The sequence below is a fragment of the Nerophis lumbriciformis genome, linkage group LG02 (assembly GCF_033978685.3).
Source record: "Nerophis lumbriciformis linkage group LG02, RoL_Nlum_v2.1, whole genome shotgun sequence".
Lineage (NCBI taxonomy): Eukaryota > Metazoa > Chordata > Actinopteri > Syngnathiformes > Syngnathidae > Nerophis > Nerophis lumbriciformis.
The window spans coordinates 26053085-26074567 of NC_084549.2; the positions used below are offsets into that span (position 1 = coordinate 26053085).

Here is a 21483-nt window from a genome sequence, read left to right on the forward strand (position 1 = left end):
AATTGCTCGTATTAAAGGAAGATGTCTTGGTTCCTCCTCGCATGACCAACTTTTTGCAGTCATTGCAAATTGCCAGGTTTTTTTTCTCCGTCAGACACACTTTAAAATAATCCCAAATCATAGACATGTTGTCATTAGTCAGTCAACGAGCGAGCTCGCTTGTTAGCCACGGCTACAGCACCGGCAACAACACACTCTTGTTGTTGTTATGCTGCGCTCGCGGCGGTTTGATGAGGTCATCAAGCGTCGCCAGTAAACCTTGGGGCGGTATAGCCCTCGAACCAGCAACTTGAGGGTTGCAGGTTCGATCCCCGCTTCCGCCATCCTAGTCACTGCCGTTGTGTCCTTGGGCAAGACACTTTACCCACCTGCTGCCAGTGCCACCCACACTGGTTTAAATGTAACTTAGATATTGGGTTTCACTATGTAAAGCGCTTTGAGTCACTTGAGAAAAAGCGCTATATAAATGTAATTCACTTCACTTCACTTCACCTCTCATGCTGCAGTCGTCAACTCCTGTGTTATATGTGGGAGAGGGGAGGGGCTGCTGACTGGGAGACGCAACTGCTCTGTACTTCTCCCTACGTCCGTGTTTTACCGGATATGTACCGCTCCGCACAGCGGCGTTTTAAAAAGTCATTCATTTTACCGAAAGTTATATGGTTGAAACCGATAATGATGCCAAAAAACATAAAAAAAGATGGGAAGTCCTCAAATGTTTATTTTGAAAATGTAATTTTGTTTACAGATTATATGCAATCTGTTTCCTAATTTGAGTGTACATAAATGAAGGTGTGCTTTGCTGAGTCCGACCTGGACATAATCTGAACTGTACATAAATGCTTATTTTGAAAATGAAATTTTGTTTATAGATTATATGCAATCTGTTGTTGTGTTCCTTAATTTTGAATGTACATAAATGAAGGTGTGTGTTGCTGAGCCCGACCTGGACATAATCTGGACTGTATACACTGCTTATTTTGAAAATGTAATTTTGTTTACAGATTATATGCAATATGTTGTCGAAGTTCCCAAATTTTGAGTGTACATAAATAAAGGTATGTGTTGCTGAGCCCGACCTGGACATTATCTGGACTGGACCTGGTTTTTAAGAACCCTTTAAACAATCTAATTTCATGGACAACCAGGTCTGGTGAAGATAAGGTCCTTTTTTAAAATAATAATAAAATAAAATAAGATAATTAAATTAAAAACATTTTCTTGAATAAAAAAGAAAGTAAAACAATATGAAAACAGTTACATAGGAACTAGTAATTAATGAAAATTAGTAAAATTAACTGTTAAAGGTTAGTACTATTAGTGGACCAGCAGCACGCACAATCATGTGTGCTTACGGACTGTATCCCTTGCAGACTGTATTGATATATATTGATATATAATGTAGGAACCAGAATATTAATAACAGAAAGAAACAACCCTTTTGTGTGAATGAGTGTGAATGAGGAGGGAGGTTTTTTGGGTTGGTGCACTAATTGTAAGTGTATCTTGTGTTTTTTATGTTGATTTAATAAAATAAAAAAAATATATTTTTATTTTATTATTTTTATTTTTTTTATTTTTTTTTTTAAATAAAAAATACAAAAACCGATACCGATAATAAAAAAAACGATAACGATAATTTCCTATTTTACATTTTAAAACATTTATCGGCAGTATTATCGGACTTTCAAGGCTTGGACTATGGGGTGTTTGTTTTCCCGAGATGCAAGTAAAGTTGAATCGGACATGGCTTGGAGGTGAGTACATATTTATTTTAACACTATAAACTACAAAAAAGGTTGCAAACAAAAGGTGCGCACAAGGCGGAGATAAACTTGGCTAAGAAACAAAAACTACCACAAAGGCAAAACTATGGACAATAAACAAAAACTTACTTGGAACATGAAAATAGACAAAACTCACTTGGCATGGAACTATGGTAGCATGGGTAACATGGGTAGCAGAAGTCAAACAGAGTTAATGTCGCCAGGCTGACTTCCTGGCAACTATCGGCTTAAATAGTCTTGAACATGATTAATGACAGGTGTGTGAGTCCAAATGATTCAGGCGCGTGACATGAGGACAGGTGAAAACTAATGGGTTGTCATGGAAACAAAACAAACAAGAGTGCACAAAGAGTCCAAAAACCAAACCGAACATAACCAAAACAAAACATGATCACACAGACATGACACGGACATATCTAGTTTTAAATTAGTTTTTCCTCTGAGGTTATATTTCTCCTCTTTTGTTGAGAAGAATTGATGCACATTCTTGGGTAGCAGGTTATAGTTTGCTTTGTACATAATTTTAGCTGTTTTCAATTTTCAATTTTCAATATTTTTGATTCAATAAAAAAGAGTGTTTTTATGGTCTCTATATCCAACATTATGTATCAGTCTAACTGATCTCTTTTGTAATACAGTTAGTGGATGAAGCGCACATTTGTATGTATTTCCCCATATTTCTGCACAATAACTCAGCCAGCAGTAGAGAATATGGAGTACTTTTTAGTCCAAAACATATTTTGCTTTGTTCATTATTGAAATATTTCTTGCCATCTTATGTTGCATATTTTTCATATGAGATTACCAGTACATTTTTTCGTCCGTCTATTTGTATTTGTGTATGATGCTCTTTTGATGTGCCTAAATGGAAGTGAATGCATTGCGTCAGGTTGGATACAACATGGAGTTATGCTGAACGAAAGTGTTGGCCTTGGCTTGCCATCAAAGTAGACCTATGCGATATATTATATATTATTATACATAATATATTTCGATGGTGGTCCGTGCGGTCAAACTAGATATTTTAGCAGTGTAATGCCAACAATCTGTCCCGACTCCTGACAAAAATATTGCTGCATAACTTTACAAATACATTTGGCTAATTGACGGGTCAAGCGGTAGAAAATGGATGGATGGATGGACATTAGTAAAATGTGGCATATTTACTTAGTAAATCCTCTTGCAAGGAGCATAAACAAGAGAAACCTACAGCGATAGCCATTTGAAGTTCCTTGGAGTAGGATTCGGAGTCGGCTGTGTATCTGGCAACCACAGTCATGGAGAGTGGGAGGAGACTACAGAATTTTGACTGTGATTGCAGTACCATTTCTGGCCACATTACTACATATGTCATCGTTAAATAGGGCGGTCTGTACCAGTTATCAATTGTACGCACAGTCTTAGTGGATCCCACACAACACTCCCACTGATAGTACACGCAGTTTAGCGCATGGTATTTGGGTCTTAGTAGATCAGGCCCAGAGTTTTATGAAGGAGACTTCAAAATGTTTTTCGAAGCATTCATAGTGTGAAAAATAGCAAAATAAAAAACTATCAGTGATAGCCGTAATACATTTCCTCAGTCAGCTTTGTAAAAATTAGCTTTATAAATATTTTTGTCAATGTTTGAGAGGGAAGAAAATGTTAAGGAATGTGTTTTTCCTTCCTTTTTATATGTATTATATTTAGTAACAAATAACACAGTTGATGTGTTCTCCTTCAGACCGCAAACTGGTTGAGACTGTATCAACAACACCTCTGCTGGTTGCGGCCTAGAAGTGCACTTCTTTTGACCTTCATGGAGTACGGTCTTTTCCACATGACTGTAGTTGTACGTATCAATTCCATTGAGAGTGTAGTGCTTCACATAGCTGACGTTCAATTCCCAATCAATGACATCTTCACAGTGTCCGTGTGATTGACTGGCAACCAGTCCAAGGTGTAGCGCTTTTTAGTTGGCTTCTTCTGCTGTGACCATGAGCATGAAAATTCATTTGGAAGATGAATGGAGGGATCGTTCTAAAGTGCTGTGTATCTTAGTAAGGTCAAGGGATATTTGGTTGGAAAATAATGGACAGAGCAGCAGTCTCAGGGTACAAAAGTTGAATTTAATGTTCACTTGGACCTGCAGAGATCTGCAGAGATAAAACTGCTGTAAGACGCTTGCTTTGGCAGGCCAGTTGTTGTTGTCAATCACTGCTCGTCCAAACCATATTTTGTCTTCTGAATGCTCTTCAGCGGTGTACTGTATATGTGATATGTAAATGATGTCATGTGACATTATCAGTGCAGTAATTGCACATTTTAAAAACAAATACTACACTTCTCTAATGACTTTACTTCGACAAACTCAGCTTAACCCTCAGGGGACAAAAGCTGACTTTTTTGTCCTTTCTGCAAATAGCTGCTGTATTTTTTACCATATTTTTGTTGTGTTACTCCATTACACATGATTTGTCCTGTTCATTTTTTAAATGTATTTTAAAGTCCAATTATTTTACAGATGTAAAGTATACTGGCGGTTTTTCGACAATACCACAAAGCCAAACAGGACATTTAAGAACTTAATTTTTCAGAAGGGCATACAAACATTTTGGATTCACAGGGTTAGGATCTGGCTCAACTCTATAAACAGTAGTCTGTCAAAATGGAAGACAGGAGTGTTTTCTGGGAACCCTCAATTTTAATTATCTTCAAAGCCAAACAGGACATAAAACAGAGATGGGAATCTTGGGGCATCTCCCGATTCGATTCCGACCCCTTGGGTGACGATTCGATTCTGAACAAAAGCTCCTCTTGGCCGCTGATGTACGACTTATATGCGCAGTGTTGGCCTAAAAAAATTCCTAAAACATGTATTTTTGATTATTTTTTTTAATGAATTCACATAATGTTAATCAATCTGATAAAAGAAAACAGAGCAATACTTATCAATACAATACTAACAAAAGGAAAAGCAAAAATAATAAAAGCAAAAGTATCAATAATGATAATATCAATAATGTGTATATATATATATATATATATATTATATAATGTATATGTATATATAAACTTAAAAGTCCTTAAGTTTTTATGGATTATTTTGAGCGCACCTGACATAAAAGTTATTGAGTTTTTGAAGGGCATAAAAAGGTTTAGTTTTCATATTTTTCTTGCCTCTTTTTTTTTTCTCAGATTTTTCAATGAACTTCGGCCTTACACAAAAATGACGATTTTGATTATCTTTAAATCCAAACAGATCGTTAAAGTCCTTAAATTTTTGAACGGTGTAGTAACATTTTTGGAGTCTTTTTTTTTTGTTTGTTTACTTTTTTTTGGGATCAGATTTCTCAATCAACTTTAGCCCTAAACAAAATGAGCTGATGCGTATTTTTTTTTTTTTTTTTTTTTTTTTTTTAACCTTCATTGTCTTTTTATCAAATGGCAGTTTCCAATTAGTTTTGAGTTATTTAACTAATTCAAACCTAAGACATTTTCTGATTAAAATGAATTCAAAAAAGGTAAAAAAAAAACATATTTCATTTTGACCAAACACGTAAAGAAAATATGAATCCAAAATGTTTTATGCCCTTGAAAAACTGAGATTCTTGTCCTGTTTGGCTTTGAAGATAATTAGAATCAGAGGTCCCCAGAAGGTTAAACACTCCTGTCTTCTATTTCTAAAGACAACTGTTTTTACTATAGTGTTGAGCCAGACCCCAACCCTAACTCAACCCTATTGTTAAACCCAAGCCTAAACCACAAATGTGTAGTTTTTGTCGGCTCAAAAAACATTGTTGTCTTGTTAAGAGCCCAAACAAAGTAATTAAAAACAGTCTTGTGTAATGGCCCCTCAGTGGTGACGAAAAAGCTCATTAAGATAATTGTTTGGATTGTTGCATGTAAATACTGTACAATAGTGGCATGCTAAATATTGACTAAAAGTCGATCAGTTTTACTAAGTAGCAATTGTAATGTAATACAACCTTCAAATAACTGCTAATGTTGCAAAAATATTGCTTGCACATTACCATGGCAACCCTGAATTACCCACAGTTTAGTAGTCTGTAATATTGGTGTTGGAGCACTGCTCGAGATATTACATTACAACACAGATGAGCTTTGATTTTGAACATTGACCGAAAGAAGCAGGAATTAGAACAGCAGATAATTGTGAGGCTGCTTGGATCAATGGATAGACTATTAAAGACTTCGCCTGACCAGAGACATGCAGTCAGGCTTTTGGGAATATACTAGGCCGATTCATTTGATTGCGCCAACACAATATTCTAATGTACAGTATATGAACCTACAACTGAGCCTCGTGAGTTAAATGGGTCCTTCGGTAAATCTTAAGTAACCCTGCAGGGCACTTACAGTATTTGAAACCAGGAGTTGCAAAATCAGCATGTGATCCATAGAAAGGCCCCGAGACAAATCTTTTTTTACAGCACACATAAGAAGTTTACGTGGAATCTCCAGCTAGATAAGAGACAGATTAGACCTTTGTGTTTTGTGGAGCATTGAGACTACTTCTGCACACTCTCACGCCATTGACCAAATGACTTTTATTTCAAATCTGCAGTTATGCTGCACTTATCAGCTTTGGATCAATGATATGGGTATGGTCAGTTCACAAACACACGAGACTGGGATAAAATATGTATAATGATTATGATATTATATATGTGTCTTCAACCGTGGTGAGCGTGCCAATGCTCTGCTTAGTGCACTTTTAATTGCAAAGCACTGTTTATTTCTTAAACTGAATAGGATAAACACAATTATTTGGGGGCCTTTTAGTTAGAGTTTTGACCGATGGAGTGTTTGTGCGTGCAATTAATGTGTATTAATATATATTCATATATATATACATACATACATATATATATACATACCGGTACATACATATACAGTATGTATATATATATATATATATATATATATATATATATATATATATATATATATATATATATATATATATATATATAAATATATATGTTTGGGATTAAAGTAATTAAACAAGTATTATATATATATTAATAATTAATGTGTATTAATATATATTCATATATATATACATACATACATATACAGTATATATATATATATATATATATATATATATATATATATATATATATATATATATATATATATATATATATATATATATTATGTATATATATATGTTTGGGATTAAAGTCATTAAACAACTCTTTTATATATAAATATATAAATATATATATATATTATATATATATATATATATATATATATATATATATGTATATATATATATATATATATATATATATATATATATGTAATACAGTAAAGCCAATTAGCATCCCGCTCACATATTTTGAAAAAGTAGAGCCTGACTCTATGTTTGAGCCTTCTCTGTCAGGTATACTTGCTTTTTTGTCAACATTACCGAGAGGCAGTTTTGGCTGAGTCCGACCTGAGTGCTGCTTGAGTGACTGTTTCCTCTTCAAGTGTTTGGGCTGCACCTGACGACACGCGCAACAAAGGCATGGAAATATGAAACTGTGTGGTGTAGCTCACCGGCGTCAAAATGTAAACAAACGCCAGTGGTGGATCTACATTTAACATCCACTGTAATGATACCAAGTACAATAGTGTATCTAGTCGATACTACTATGATTACATCAATATTTTTTGGCATCACAACATTTTTTCTTTAAAAAAAAAAATTATTTTATGTTTATAAACTCAGGAAATATGTCCCTGGACACATGGCGACTTTGAATATAACCAATGTATGATCCTGTAACTACTTGGTATCGGATTGATACCCAAATTTGTGGTATCATCCAAAACTAATGTAAAGCATCCAAACAACAGGAGAATAAATGATTATTACATTTTAACAGAAGTGTAAATAGAACATGTTAAAACAGAAAATAAGCAGATATTAACAGTAAATGAACAAGTAGATTAATAATAATTTTTTACAGTTTGTCCCTCATGAATGATAAATGACACAATATTTTACTGCATACGTCAGCAGACTAATTAGGAGCCTTTGTTTGCTTACTTACTAGTAAAAGACAAGTTGTCTAGTGAGTTCACTATTTTATTTAAGGACAAACTTGCAATAATAAACATATGTTTAAAGGCCTACTGAAACCCACTACTACCGACCACGCAGTCTGATAGTTTATACATCAATGATGAAATCTTAACATTGCAACCGCCGACCGCATCGATGATCGAGTGAAGTCCTTCGTTGCGCCGTCGATCGCTGGAACGCAGGTGAGCTCCGGTGTTGATGAGCAGATGAGGGTTGGCGTAGGTGGAGAGCTAATGTTTTTATCATAGCTCTGTCGAGGTCCCGTAGCTAAGTTAGCTTCAATGGCGTCGTTAGCAACAGCATTGCTAGGCTTCGCCAGGCTGGACAGCATTAACCGTGTGGTTACAGGTCCAGGGTTTGGTAGTATTGTTGATATACTCTCTATCCTTCCAGTCAGGGGCTTATTTCTTTTGTTTCTAGTTGCAGTTAAGCACGATGCTATCACGTTAGCTTCGTAGCTAAAGTGCTTCACCGATGTATTGTCGTGGAGATAAAAGTCACTGTGAATGTCCATTTCGCGTTCTCGACTCTCATTTTCAAGAGAATATGGTATCTGAGGTGGTTTAAAATACAAATCCGTAATCCACAATAGAAAAAGGAGAGAGAGTGGAATCCAATGAGCCCTTGTACCTAAGTTACGGTCAGAGCGAAAAAAGATACGTCCTGCACTGCAGTCTAGTCCTTCACTCTCACGTTCCTCATCCCCGAATCTTTCATCCTGGCTCAAATTAATGGGGTAGTCGTCGCTTTCTCGGTCCGAATCGCTCTCGCTGCTGGTGTAAACAATGGGGAAAAGTGAGGAGACGTTCAACTTGTGACATCACGCTACTTCCGGTACAGGTAAGGCTTTTTTTTTATCAGCGACCAAAAGTTGCGAACTTTATCGTCGTTGTTCTATACTAAATCCTTTCAGCAACAATATGGCAATATCGCGAAATGATCAAGTATGACACATAGAATGGATCTGCTATCCCCGTTTAAATAAATAAAAATCTTTTCAGTAGGCCTTTAATGTACCCTAAGATTTATTGTTAAAATAAAGCCAATAATGCAATTTTTTGTTGTCCCCTTAATTTAGGAAAGTATCGAAAAGTACCGAAAAGTATAAAAATAATTTTGGTACCGGTACCAAAATATTGGTATCGGGACAACACTAATCCCTACACATATTTTTGGAACATCTTTAAAACGTAACGTTTGCACAATATCAGAACTTCAGCTTGCTACTTGCCTACTAGTTTTTGGATATCCTAATATCATAATTAAAACGGGCTTAAAGAGTACACATTTGCGAGTACCCAAACCTCATTATCATCCCTATCCAAGCAATGCTCACCGAGAAGCAGAACAAAAAGCCGTCCTTTTATTTTGAAATGGAGTGATCGGAAAACGTGTGCGCGCGGCCGACTTGACGCCCCGCGCTTTCTCTCTCCCCCGTGCACGTGTTCACGCGGGAGCGTACATGCGTGTGCGCGTGTACTTGACTGCGCTCCCTGCGCGGTCGCCTGTGCTCGCCCAGCCAGTCTGCTGCTGCTCATCCACCGCGCGGATAGACGCCGAGGAGGCGGACCGACCGGAGCTACACCTCGGCCAGCGGTGCTGCGTCATAGCGCTGGTGGAGGTGAGCGGGCGGAGGCGGCGGAGGGGCAGCACGGGACCCTCCTCGCCCCTTCCTACATTTAGGACCCCGGAGTAGTTTTTTTTTTTGTATTATTATATTTTTATTGGGCTTCGCTCCTCAGAAGCGCACTTTCTTCCTCTCTCAGTTTGCGCTCACGGTCCGACATGGAAGATGGTCCGTCTTCGACAAGCTGTTTCAGAAGGTTAACGGACTGCTTCCTGGGTGCAAGTAGGTACACTTTATGAACGTCATGGTGATGCTACAGTTACACAGAATGTCCGCAGCAACAGTTCCGTGCAAACGCATCCTGCACATTTTTTTGACGTCTTTCCTCATGTGAGCCCAATTGGCGCACTTAACTTTATGAATGACACATTGATGCAGGGTGGGGACACAGCAGCAGGCTTATTTGCTCATTGTGTACTTTAATACAACATGGGGCATATTGGTTCTGAATTCAGGAGGAGCATGCAACAAGGCTGCAATGGAGAGGAATATGTTTTGGGATATTTATATTAAAGTATTACATTACCCATGAATATAATACTGAACGTGAATCCAATCCAATCCACTTTATTTATATAGCACATTTCAAAAAACTCATTTGCTCATTGTGTACTTTTAATACATCATGGGGCATATTGGTTCTGAATTCAGGAGGCGCATGCAACAAGGCTGCAATGGAGAGGAATATGTTTTGGGTAGAGATGTCCGATAATATCTGGCTGATGATATTATCGACCGATAAATGCTTTAAAATGCAATATCCGAAATTATCGGTTTCGGTTTCAAAAAGTAAAATTTATGACTGTACGTAGTGTTACACGGGCGATGGGAGAAGTACAGAGCGCCAATAAACCTTAAAGGCACTGCCTTTGCGTGCCGGCCCAATTACATAATACCTACGTCTTTTCACACTCACAAGTGAATGCAAAGCATACTTGGTCAACAGCCATACAGGTCACACTGAGGGTGGCCGTGTTAACAACTTTTAACACTGTTACAAATATGCGCCACACTGTGAACCCACACGAAACAAGAATGACAAACACATTTCGGGAGAACATCCGCACCGTAACACAACATAAACACAACAGAACAAATACCCAGAACCCCTTGCAGCACTAACTCTTCCGGGACGCTACAATATACACCCCCCGCCACCCCCTACCCCACTTCAACCCCGCCCACCTCAACCTCCTCATGCTCTCTCAGGGAGAGCATGTCCCAAATTCCAAGCTGCTGTTTTGAGGCATGTTAAAAAAAAGAATGCACTTTGTGACTTCAATAATAAATATGGCAGTGCCATGTTGGCATTTTTTTCCATAACTTGAGTTGATTTATTTTGGAAAACCTTGTTACATTGTTTAATGCATCCAGCGGGGCATCACAACAAAATTAGGCATAATAATACATAATAATGATACAAAAAAATAATAATAATACATCAGAGAAAATAAAATAGACTAAAATCACACAACTCTCATGCTGGTTTAAAAGCCAAAGAGGAAAAATATGTAATTAAAGAGGGAGCCGTCCGAATAACAATAGGGATATTTTTCCAAGTTTTGGAGCCACTGCAGAAAATGCACGATCACCTCTGAATTTTAAACGGGTTTTTGGGACGACAAGAAGAAACTGATCAGCTGACCTCAGAGACCTTGTGAGGGTGTACATTTTTAAAAGGTCTGACATATATTGTGCCGCTAATCCGTTAAGAGATTTAAAAAGAAACAACAGTATTTTCAAACAAATTCTAAAATGAACTGGGGATGCTAAAATGGGGGTAATGTGCTCATGTTTTTTAGTGCCAGTTAAAAGGCGAGCAGCAGCATTTTGGACTAACTGCAATCGAGCGATTGAGGCCTGGTTCATACCAACGTAGAGGGAGTTGCAGTAGTCCAAACGTGATGAAATGAAGACACGCTTGTGTAACATCCCTGAAAAGTCACCAATTTTTACTTTCTCTCCTGGACTGCTTCCTAAATCCATTAGGTTTGATGTTGAACTGTGCAGCCGTAGTACAAAATATACTTCACCCCAGGGCTACGTTGCGTTTAGTAGTATCTGTGATAAGCGTGTACATATATTGTCCCGCCACTCCAGATATTTTGTCAAGTCCAAGTGACCTTTCAATGGCAAGTCGTCTCACAATGAGGCTGTTCGGAGATGTGGTGTTCTTGGAATGTGAGTGATGGCGAAGCGTTCATGCCTGGAAATTCCACTTGTGGAAAATGGTGTACACTTTATTTGAACAACTATGTCAAATTTGTATTTTTTTTTTTTAATGATATTTTTTTTTAGAATTTCTACAAAACATGTTTCTATTGGCTAATAAGGCCAGGGAATAAATGCATCTACAGTACAACATACAGGTATACAACATAAAGTAGCAAGAAACACGTCAATAATAAATAAAGCTAAACATGTTCCAGACCAAAAATCACTTCATATTCTCTACTGCTCGCTAGTGTTACCATATCTGAGTTATTCTGCAGAAATGAGGGGGGGGAAACAACTACAAATGTGTGCTTCATTCACTAACAGTGTTACAAAGAAGATCAGTTATAATAATACATAATATTGGATATAGAGAACATACAAACCCTTTATTTATTAAATCACAATTATTGAAATTCAACAATTTGGTGCATTTGTAAACAGCTAAAATTATGTATAAAGCAAACTATAACCTGCTACCCAAGAATGTACAACAATTCTTCTCAACAAAAGACGAGAAATATAACCTTAGAGGAAAATCTAATTTAAAGCATTTGTATGCACGTGCAACACTTAAACCCTTTAGCATATCTGTATAGAGAATTAAATCATGGAATGGATTAACCAAATAAATCAAACAATTCAGTTAAAGAGACTGTTCAAACTACAAGTGTTCAATGTACACAGAACAAGAATTATGATGAACATCTTGAACCCTTTTTTTTCTTTTTATTGAGACAAAGATTATTTATGTATTTAATATTTGTTTGCTTACTATGGTATATTATTTATTTATTATTTATTTGTTCACTGTTCTGTTACAGAGAACAAGGAAATTGGATAAAATTGCTATGGTATAAAAACGGGTAGGATTAAATAAGCTCTGCTTCTTCCTACTCCTTTTCGGACGCGCTGTAATGAAACAACTAGAAATATGTGATGAATTACATTGTATTGTATGCATGTTCAAAATAAACAGAAACTGAACTGAACTGAACAGTGTACATACTACCTATTTTTCAGGTATGATACTTTCACCCGAAAGCGTGAAGCGTATTCATTTTTTCACAGCTTTATACAATACCAAATTTATTCAATCCAACTTTATTTGTAGAGCACTTTAAAAAAAACATATAACACTACAGCATAATAAAAGGCACATAATTCAAAGACAACAAGAGGAAGTTAAAACACACCTAAAATAAAATTAAGGCATAAAAACATGAGTAAAAAGAATAACTAAAATAAACCACACTAAACATAAATACAATGGAATCAATACAAAACTAAGCTAATATCACGTAAAATATACTGGAAGGAAAAAACGCAAATATAATTATTCAGCACAATATTATTTATCAAGACTAAAACTGTTCTGCCGGTTCTGTTTTGCATCTATGTTTAGCACGTGCACACTGGCAGTTGAGCAGAAATAGCTGTGAAAAAGGAAGCGAACGCGCTGCAGCTGCCTCCTACGTATGCTTGTCAACATATATGGACTGTCAAAAATAAACATAAAAGCCATATCATCTATTCAGCAATATCATTTCATAGCTGCTGAATTCAATTAGTAGGCTGATTAAAACAAATGCAATTGATTTGTTTTGGTGTCTGCTGCTGTTTTTTTTTATTTATTATTATTATTTTTTTAATGACTTTCTTTTTTTCCATTTTTATTTGTACAACAAAAGCCTATTACATTTTAGGGTGCATCAGAAAAAAATGTGAAAAATGAAATTTATTATTTTAATCGCCATTAGATCTCAAGTGAACTGTCATCCATCCTACTCCATAACCATGTATACAAATAGTATTTCTCAATCCCACCCTTTGCCACATTTCCAACAAACACATACTGTATCAACCGCAACTTTTGTGGATAATAGATGTATTGTTATTATATTCAAATTGTACGCTCTATGAAGGTGAGGAATGGTTACATTATTTTGAAAGAACTTTTTAGTGCAATTTGACAACACGCTTGTTTGTCTTTACCCCAAAGTTGGTACAGACTAGTCTCATATTGACTTCATGAAGCAGACAGTGAGGCTTCATGTTACTTTGTGCATAACGTCACTTGAGACTTGGCAGAGCATCTTTGTATCATTTATCTTAATTGTTGAAAATGTTCCAATTAACACCTCGACCAAGTCTTCCATAGTCGTTGGATGTGTTGTCTGCAAAAGTGGTCCCTAATTAGCACCTGGTTAAAAAAAACATTGGCAGTAACACCTGTGGTTGTAAGCAACATCCTGATGTAGTTTCTTTTGATGAACTCCACAATATGGCAGAAGGTGCATTTGAAGTATGATGAGTGGTCATCTTACAGCGGCTTTATCTACCTCTGTATGCGCTTTAAAATGTCAGTAGCACGACTAAGCTTTGAAACGCAAGCGTGTTGCACTCTCCGTACTGTACTACAATTGACATACATCAACGGTGATATTGCTGACCAAGCAGTTTGCTCTTTACTACTATTACAACATTGGTTGTGTCGCTCCTGTGTTGTGCAAAATAATAAATGACCAATGTGTTGAAAAATGTTCCTTTCCGCCCTCGCTCATAAACACATTATAACGTGACTGTTTGTGAAAGTAGCATGTCGTTTAGAGTTGTGACTCTTACAAAAACTCATGATTCGATTCCTTACATAATCGATTCTCGGTTCAACGTGATTCTCGCAACATATTATTTTGTATAAAAATGGTAATAAAACCTTTTCAAAACAGGTTACAGGTTATACATGCTCCTCTTGGCTGCTGACGTAAATTGTATACACGCAAAGAGTAAGCACCAAGATGCCCTTTAAACGTGTTTTTAAAAAGTGTTTTTTTTTTTATTCGATTTTTATAATTATGAATCTATTTTGAAATGGAATAAATAATAATCGCGATTCAGATGTTTTTTTAAGATCCCTGATGTCGTACAATGTATTAATTAAAGTAAATGGCATTGTAACTTTGCTTCTTAACACACCTCATACACACTGAGCCCTCATGTAACAACAGTTGCGTGGCTTTCCTACTAAATATGTATGTACAATCAAATCGTACGCGAGTAAAAATTCCGATGTAATAAAGTGTCCGCACTGACAAATTCAAGCACATTTTTTTGTTACATCTACTTGGAATCCGCCACAAACGTGTGTGTGGCTTGGCACACCCAGAGCTGTGTATAGAAAGAGCCAACTCTGTTTCAAAGTTGGTAGCAAACATTGCGCGCTGTAGTCAAGTTAGAAGCTTTTGACTAATCAGAGAGAGTATGGCAGGAGGATCTCCTAAATGAATTTAGGAGCCTGAATTTTAAAGTATCCACAGCCTGTTGAAATGTGCGTACGGCAGCTATGGAGTTGGCGAGAAGCAGCGCGCATTTCCACGTCAACGCCAGTTTTGATACATGTCAATTTTGCAGTAAGAAAAAGGCGTACTGCAGGTTTTTGTGTGTACGCAAGCATGATACATGAGGGCCCTGGTCTGCCAGAGCATAAGAAGATGTAGCTGGAGGGTGCAGTGTTGCCAGTTTATCAAATTTGTCGTGCAATCCATTTTGCGTCTCTGTCTTCATTAATATGCAAAATATATGCTGATCATCAAAACGCCCACAGTACTGGGGAAGGAAGATGCAAATATAATTTTTAAGCAAAGGCAATGTGATTTATCAACACTAACCATTGTTTTGCAAGCACTATTTTGCGTTTGATTTCCACAAACGGCTTGAGGATTGGTGCTTGCGCTACAAAGACAGATGATGGACTCCATCCTATGTGTGTGTGTCAACATTTTGGATTGACAGAAATACAAAATATCAGACATATTGTCTATTCAGCAACATCATTTTATAATTTTATAGCTGCTAGAGGATTTAAGAGGCTGATTAAAACAAATTCAATTGATTTTGATGTCCTTTAGTATTGTTAATGACTTTCGTTTTCTTTCACATAGAATATATATTATTGAAATATTTCTTATATGAAAAAAAATTATTTAAGTATGCATTTTTTTGCCTTTTGAGCGGCATAAGTGCAGCTTCTCACCAATGAGCGCACGGAAAGTGATATTAATGTAGAGGCACTGCAGGACTGCTTCTAAAATGCCTATCAAAAGTAGTACATATCTCCTGCATGTTTGAAAACATAAGAGCATGATAACATGAATGTGCAGTAAATGAGTGTCTCCATGGTGATGCCCATATAGTACTCGCAAAATCCTCATTTAAATATGGAGGTCTGCACCACTTCACAATTGCACACGCAGTCTTAATAGACCACACGCAACACGCCCACTAATAGTACAAACTATTTTATAGATTGCATACGCTGTTTATCATGTGGTATTTGGATATTAGTAAATCAGGCTCCTGGTGTGTGTCTGAAAAGGATCAAGAAGAGGCAAAAACTTATATTGTATTACAAACTATGCTAAAAGTCTTTAAATGTCTGTATAATCAATTTCCAATCAACTTCCTGTTTACCAAACAACATGAATGTGTTTTTGTTCAGTTTTAGACATATTTTGTTGGTTTTCTTAGTATTCAGACCCCCTTGAGATTATCTTTTTCTAAAAAGCAACTAGCGACTTTTCTGGACCCTTTGGACAATTCTGGAAACATGAACACACTTGTGTCTCTTCTCAACAATGCTGCCACATCTAAAAGCACTCACATGCGACTCCGTCTCCCTTGTGGCAGAAACCCCCCACAAAAAGAAGCGGTAGAGAACAGTTAATTAGTATGTGTCACACTATTTGTTTGCTTGTCTTGTTTTTTACTGCCCCATAATTAAGGAACTGCACATGCGTCATGTCATGGGCAAGTTTGCAATTTACAATTACACACACGGGACAGACTTAAATGTCTTTTCTGGTTAAACTTGCAAATATATTTTCAATGTTACTAAATAGGGTCCCATTCATTCCCTCAAGGGAAAGTCAGAGGTGAGACTAAATGCTTGACTTCTACTAAAAAGACAAAGAAATGTGAAGTGAATTATATTTATATAGCGCTTTTCTCTAGTGACTCAAAGTGCTTTACATAGTCAAACCCAATATCTAAGTTACATTTAAACCAGTGTGGGTGGCACTGAGAGCAGGTGGGTAAAGTGTCCTGCCCAAGGACACAATAGCACTGACTAGGATGGCGGAAGCTGGAATCGAACCTGGAACCCTCAAGTTGCTGGCACGGCCACTCTACCAACCGAGCTATACCGCCCCAAATGCTTATATGGTCAGTGTAGCGTTGCTGAAACAACAATTCTGGTGGTGCCCTCAGGCTTAAACAGTACTGTATATATATTATTGTGTTACTGTACACAAAGCGATGGCATTGAGCAGTCCATGTGACACACTAGCATGCAGAAATGGGATGTATTTTCTCTGGTTTGTTTTGCAGCAGCTGACATGTTTACCGTTGTTTATCCCCGCTGAAATGGGTCTGGATGCAAGAGGGTTCACTTAATGCAGAATGGTTTGTCACATGTTGATGTGCCTGCGTGCACCTCTAACAAGCCTAACGAGGAGTCACTTCCAGCTGTTTGTAGTCGCACGTTGTGTGCGTCTTGCTGCGCTGTTGGACTGCTGTGGTCATTTAGGGTCAACACTATCTTGATCTCTTAGGCATTTTTTTTTCTTAAACCCAATCGTTTTTTTTCCGACAATTTGCTCAACTGGATGAAGAAAGCTGAATCTGGAGCAGGAAGTGCTCACGCTGGACATTTCCGTCCTGACCGCATGCCTTCTCCCTTTTCTTGACACACTTACTGAATATGTAAACATACACTTTGCTTGGTATGCTTTAGGAATGAAAATGAAAGCTGGAGAGAAATATGAAATGTTGAAAGAATCCAAGGCAGGACTCGTCATTTACTATTTATTCCTTCTATTTTATAATTTCTGTCAGTATTATATAAACTTCTAATGCAACAATATGTAGTAATCATATCTTATTTTGCATTTTATCGTATTTAGTAATGATGGACAGTGTTGGCGCTAGGAAATTTCAAAATGTGGTCGCAGGAACCCCATTAAGTCATAAAAATGGGGTCCCACAGTAAATTTTTGGGATCCCACTTTTTTGTAAACGTTTTGAAAACAATAGATAAATGTATGCATTATCCTGTTATAACTCACATTCTATATTGTGAATAAAGGTTGTCATAAACGTTACTTAATTCATTAAAAAAATAATACAAAAGAAAACAAATGTTTATGTGTATGTAAATTTCTTCAGTTATATACATTCATTCATTTTCTTCTTTCCTTCATGGATCTAAACTTTACCGCTGGTGGTATTTATTTCTGTATAAAAGTGTAAAACGTTTTTTGCTTCGGTCATGAAATGATGATAATAGTGTGCCAGGGCATACATGCATATGACAAATGTAATTGATTATTCTCACCTGTATGTAGATCATCAGTCGTTTAAAAACCTACACCTTCATGGCAAATAATGCCAACAAACTTAGAATTTTGCAAGTTGGTTTCAATGTCATTTAATAAAGTGGCACTTAATGCCTCTAGCATTTCATCTCTAGCTTCGTGATGGCCATAAGCTGTGTGTTCTCCTTTAAAGGGGAACATTATCACCAGACCTATGTAAGCGTCAATATATACCTTGATGTTGCAGAAAAAAGACCATATATTTATTTAACCGATTTCCGAACTCTAAATGGATTAATTTTGGCGAATTAAACGCCTTTCTAATATTCGCTCTCGGAGCGATGACGTCACAATGTGACAAATGTTCCCGCAGACGAGTGAGTTAAACCCCCTGGTTGTCTTGGCTCACACCGTCCCTTATGCCACTGAAGATGATCAAGAGAAGAATATCGACCCTCGCTTCCCTGGCCTGCTGACATCAACTCCAAAACTGGACAGATCAGCTTTCAGAAAAAGAGAGCGGATGAGGGTATGTCTACATAATATATTAATTGATGAAAATTGGGCTGTCTGCACTCTCAAAGTGCATGTTGTTGCCAAATGTATTTCATATGCTGTAAACCTAGTTCATAGTTGTTAGTTTCCTTTAATGCCAAACAAACACATACCAATTGTTGGTTAGAAGGCGATCGCCTAATTCGTCCTCGCTTTCTCCCGTGTCGCTGGATGTCGTGTCGTTTTCGTCGGTTTCGCTTGCATACGGTTCAAACCGATATGGCTCAATAGCTTCAGTTTCTTCTTCAATTTCGTTTTCGCTACCTGCCTCCACACTACAACCATCCGTTTCAATACATTCGTAATCTGTTGAATCGCTTAAGCCGCTGAAATCCGAGTCTGAATCCGAGCTAATGTCGCTATAGCTTGCTGTTCTTTCCGCCATGTTTGTTTGTGTTCGCTTCACTATGTGACGTCACAGGAAAATGGACGGGTGGTTAAAATCAGGCACTTTGAAGTTTTTTTTAGGGATATTGCGTGATGGGTAAAATTTTGAAAAAACCTTCGAAAAATATAATAAGCCACTGGAAACTGATTTTTAATGGTTTTAACCATTCTGAAATTGTGATAATGTTCCCCTTTAAGAATGGCGGTATGTGGGGTGAGTGACGTGTGTAAGTGAGTGGGCAAGTTAGGAGAGAGAGCGCTAGCATGTTCCGGAGTGTTAATAGCATGGTGGATGTCAGGTTGGATTTGTGGAAAACATAAAGAGTTGTAACAAATCGACGGCCTCGTCATTCCGACCAAAGAGCGTTACTGTAGGGACCCACTGCCTGGTAAAGTAGAGTGTGTTACCCCCGACAATATATCGTCCCTGGAGGGAACGTCTCCCCTTCGCTCAAGTAGTGATACTGTGTCCTTCAATTGTTGGGTTGCATATGACGTCATGTCCTGCTTATTAAATATGCATGGTGCTCAAGCCAGCGTCTGTTCTTAATTGGTACGAGGCGCCATTAAAATATTTCTCGAAGGAAAATACCCAATGATTATGTTTCTTTCGGCTGTACGAAGCGTTCAAATTGCGAAAAGGATTAACATTACTTCAGAGTTCCTCAAGAGGTAATCAAAAAAGGCGAAGGAGTGCAAGATTTTACGGAACAACAACAAGAAAAGGAGCACGCACTCCAGTCCAAGGGAGCAGAGTCGAAGAATGCATGAGTTTGCAGTGATCACTTGGGGGTTGTATGGTATACCGGTATTAGTATAGTACTGCGATACTAATGAATCATATTCTGTACTATACCACCTCTGAAATGTACCGGTCAACCACACCCGCGCCCCTGTCGTCAACAAGTTGTGTACTTACAAACAGACAATGTGTGTAGACAGAAAAGGGAGAACGGACGTATTTTGGCTTAAAAACTAACGATAAAAGTGACGTTATAACACTGAAACGCCCACCGAAAGAGGTGCCTAAGACATGGCTAGCTAGCTGGCGGCGAACGTCCATTCGCAGTCGGCAGTGTTTTAGCTACTTCTAAATCACTAATTCTCGCCTCCATGGCGACAAATAAAGTAAGTTTCTTACAAGTATCATCCCTGCAGGACGAGGAATAGCTAAACATGCTTCACACACACCCTAGCTCACCGGCGACACAATGTAAACAAACGCCATTGGTGGATCTACACCTAACATCCATTGTAATGATACCAAGTACAGAACGTATCTCGTCGATACTACTATGATTACGTCAATATTTTTTGACATCACAACATCTTCTTTCGTTTTTTTTAAAATTTATATTATGATTATAACTTAGGAAATATGTCCCTGGACACATGAGGACTTTGAATATGACCAATGTATGATCCTGTAACGACTCGGTATCGGATTGATACATAAATGTGTGGTATCATCCAAAACTAATGTAAAGTATCCAAACAACAGAAGAATAAATGATTATTACATTTTAACAGAAGTGTAGATAGAACATGTTAAAAGAGAAAGTAAGCAGATATTAAGAGTAAATGAACAAGTAGATTAATAATCAGGGACAAGCGGTAGAAAATGGATGGATGGATTTTCTACCACTTGTCCCTCATAATTTTGACAAAATAATACAATGGAAAATGACACAATATGTTACTGCATATGTCAGCAGACTAAATTAGGAGCTTTTGTTTGTTTACTTACTAATAAAAGTACTTACTAATAAAAGACAATTTGTCTGTATGTTCACTATTTTATTTAAGGACAAACTTGCAATAAGAAACATATGTTTAAAGTACCGGTACCCTAAGATTTTTTGTTAAAATAAAGCCAATAATGAAATTTTTTGTGGTCCCCTTTATTTAGAAAAGTATCAAAAAGTACCGAAAAGTATTTAAATAATTTTGGTACCGGTACCGGTACCAAAATATTGGTATCGGGACAACACTACTTGGTTAAAGGTTTGTTCGATATACTTTTAACGTAAGTGTTTCACATTTCAGTATTATCTTGATATTATTTGTTGTTCTTAAAACACATTCAAGCAATGAGTGTTTCGAAAAGCACCTACTCGGCGTGGCTAAATAAAAGAAAGCAAATGTGAGCAAAGCTTTTATCAAAGGCTCTTTTATCAAAGGCAGCAATCTAAATGAAGCTTTCAACATATACACAACATTGACATTTATAGTTATATTTTTGTAAAGACAGGGAAAAACACACGTACTCCTAAACAGCACGTAAAACAACAACAAACATGGCGGTAGATGCGTAGTTAAATCATGAAATGCAACCTTAACCGAGCAAAAATGATGCATATTTATCCGGGACAGTTTTGATAGCAATTTTCTTGACCCAGTCAGACACAAAAAAGTTTTAGACCTCCAAGCATTTCCAAGTTTCCATTTGTTTTGTCGTGG

The 21483-nt window shown here is 37.1% G+C and overlaps 1 protein-coding gene across 6 annotated transcripts in view; it reads left to right on the forward strand.

Moving 5' to 3' along the window:
- Positions 1-21483, forward strand: part of pde10a (phosphodiesterase 10A) — a 191441-nt gene that overhangs the window by 79392 nt on the left and 90566 nt on the right. For 2 of the 6 annotated variants that reach the window (XM_061959670.1, XM_061959698.2), the window contains exon 1: positions 9412-9718. The exons of 2 other annotated variants lie outside the window; for them this stretch is intronic. In XM_061959670.1, coding sequence (XP_061815654.1) covers positions 9655-9718 — 64 coding nt within the window. In that variant the 5' untranslated portion in view covers positions 9412-9654. Of the gene's footprint in view, positions 1-9411; positions 9719-21483 lie in introns of those variants that run through there. 2 more of the 6 variants (XM_061959689.1, XM_061959680.2) reach the window with 2 other exon arrangements.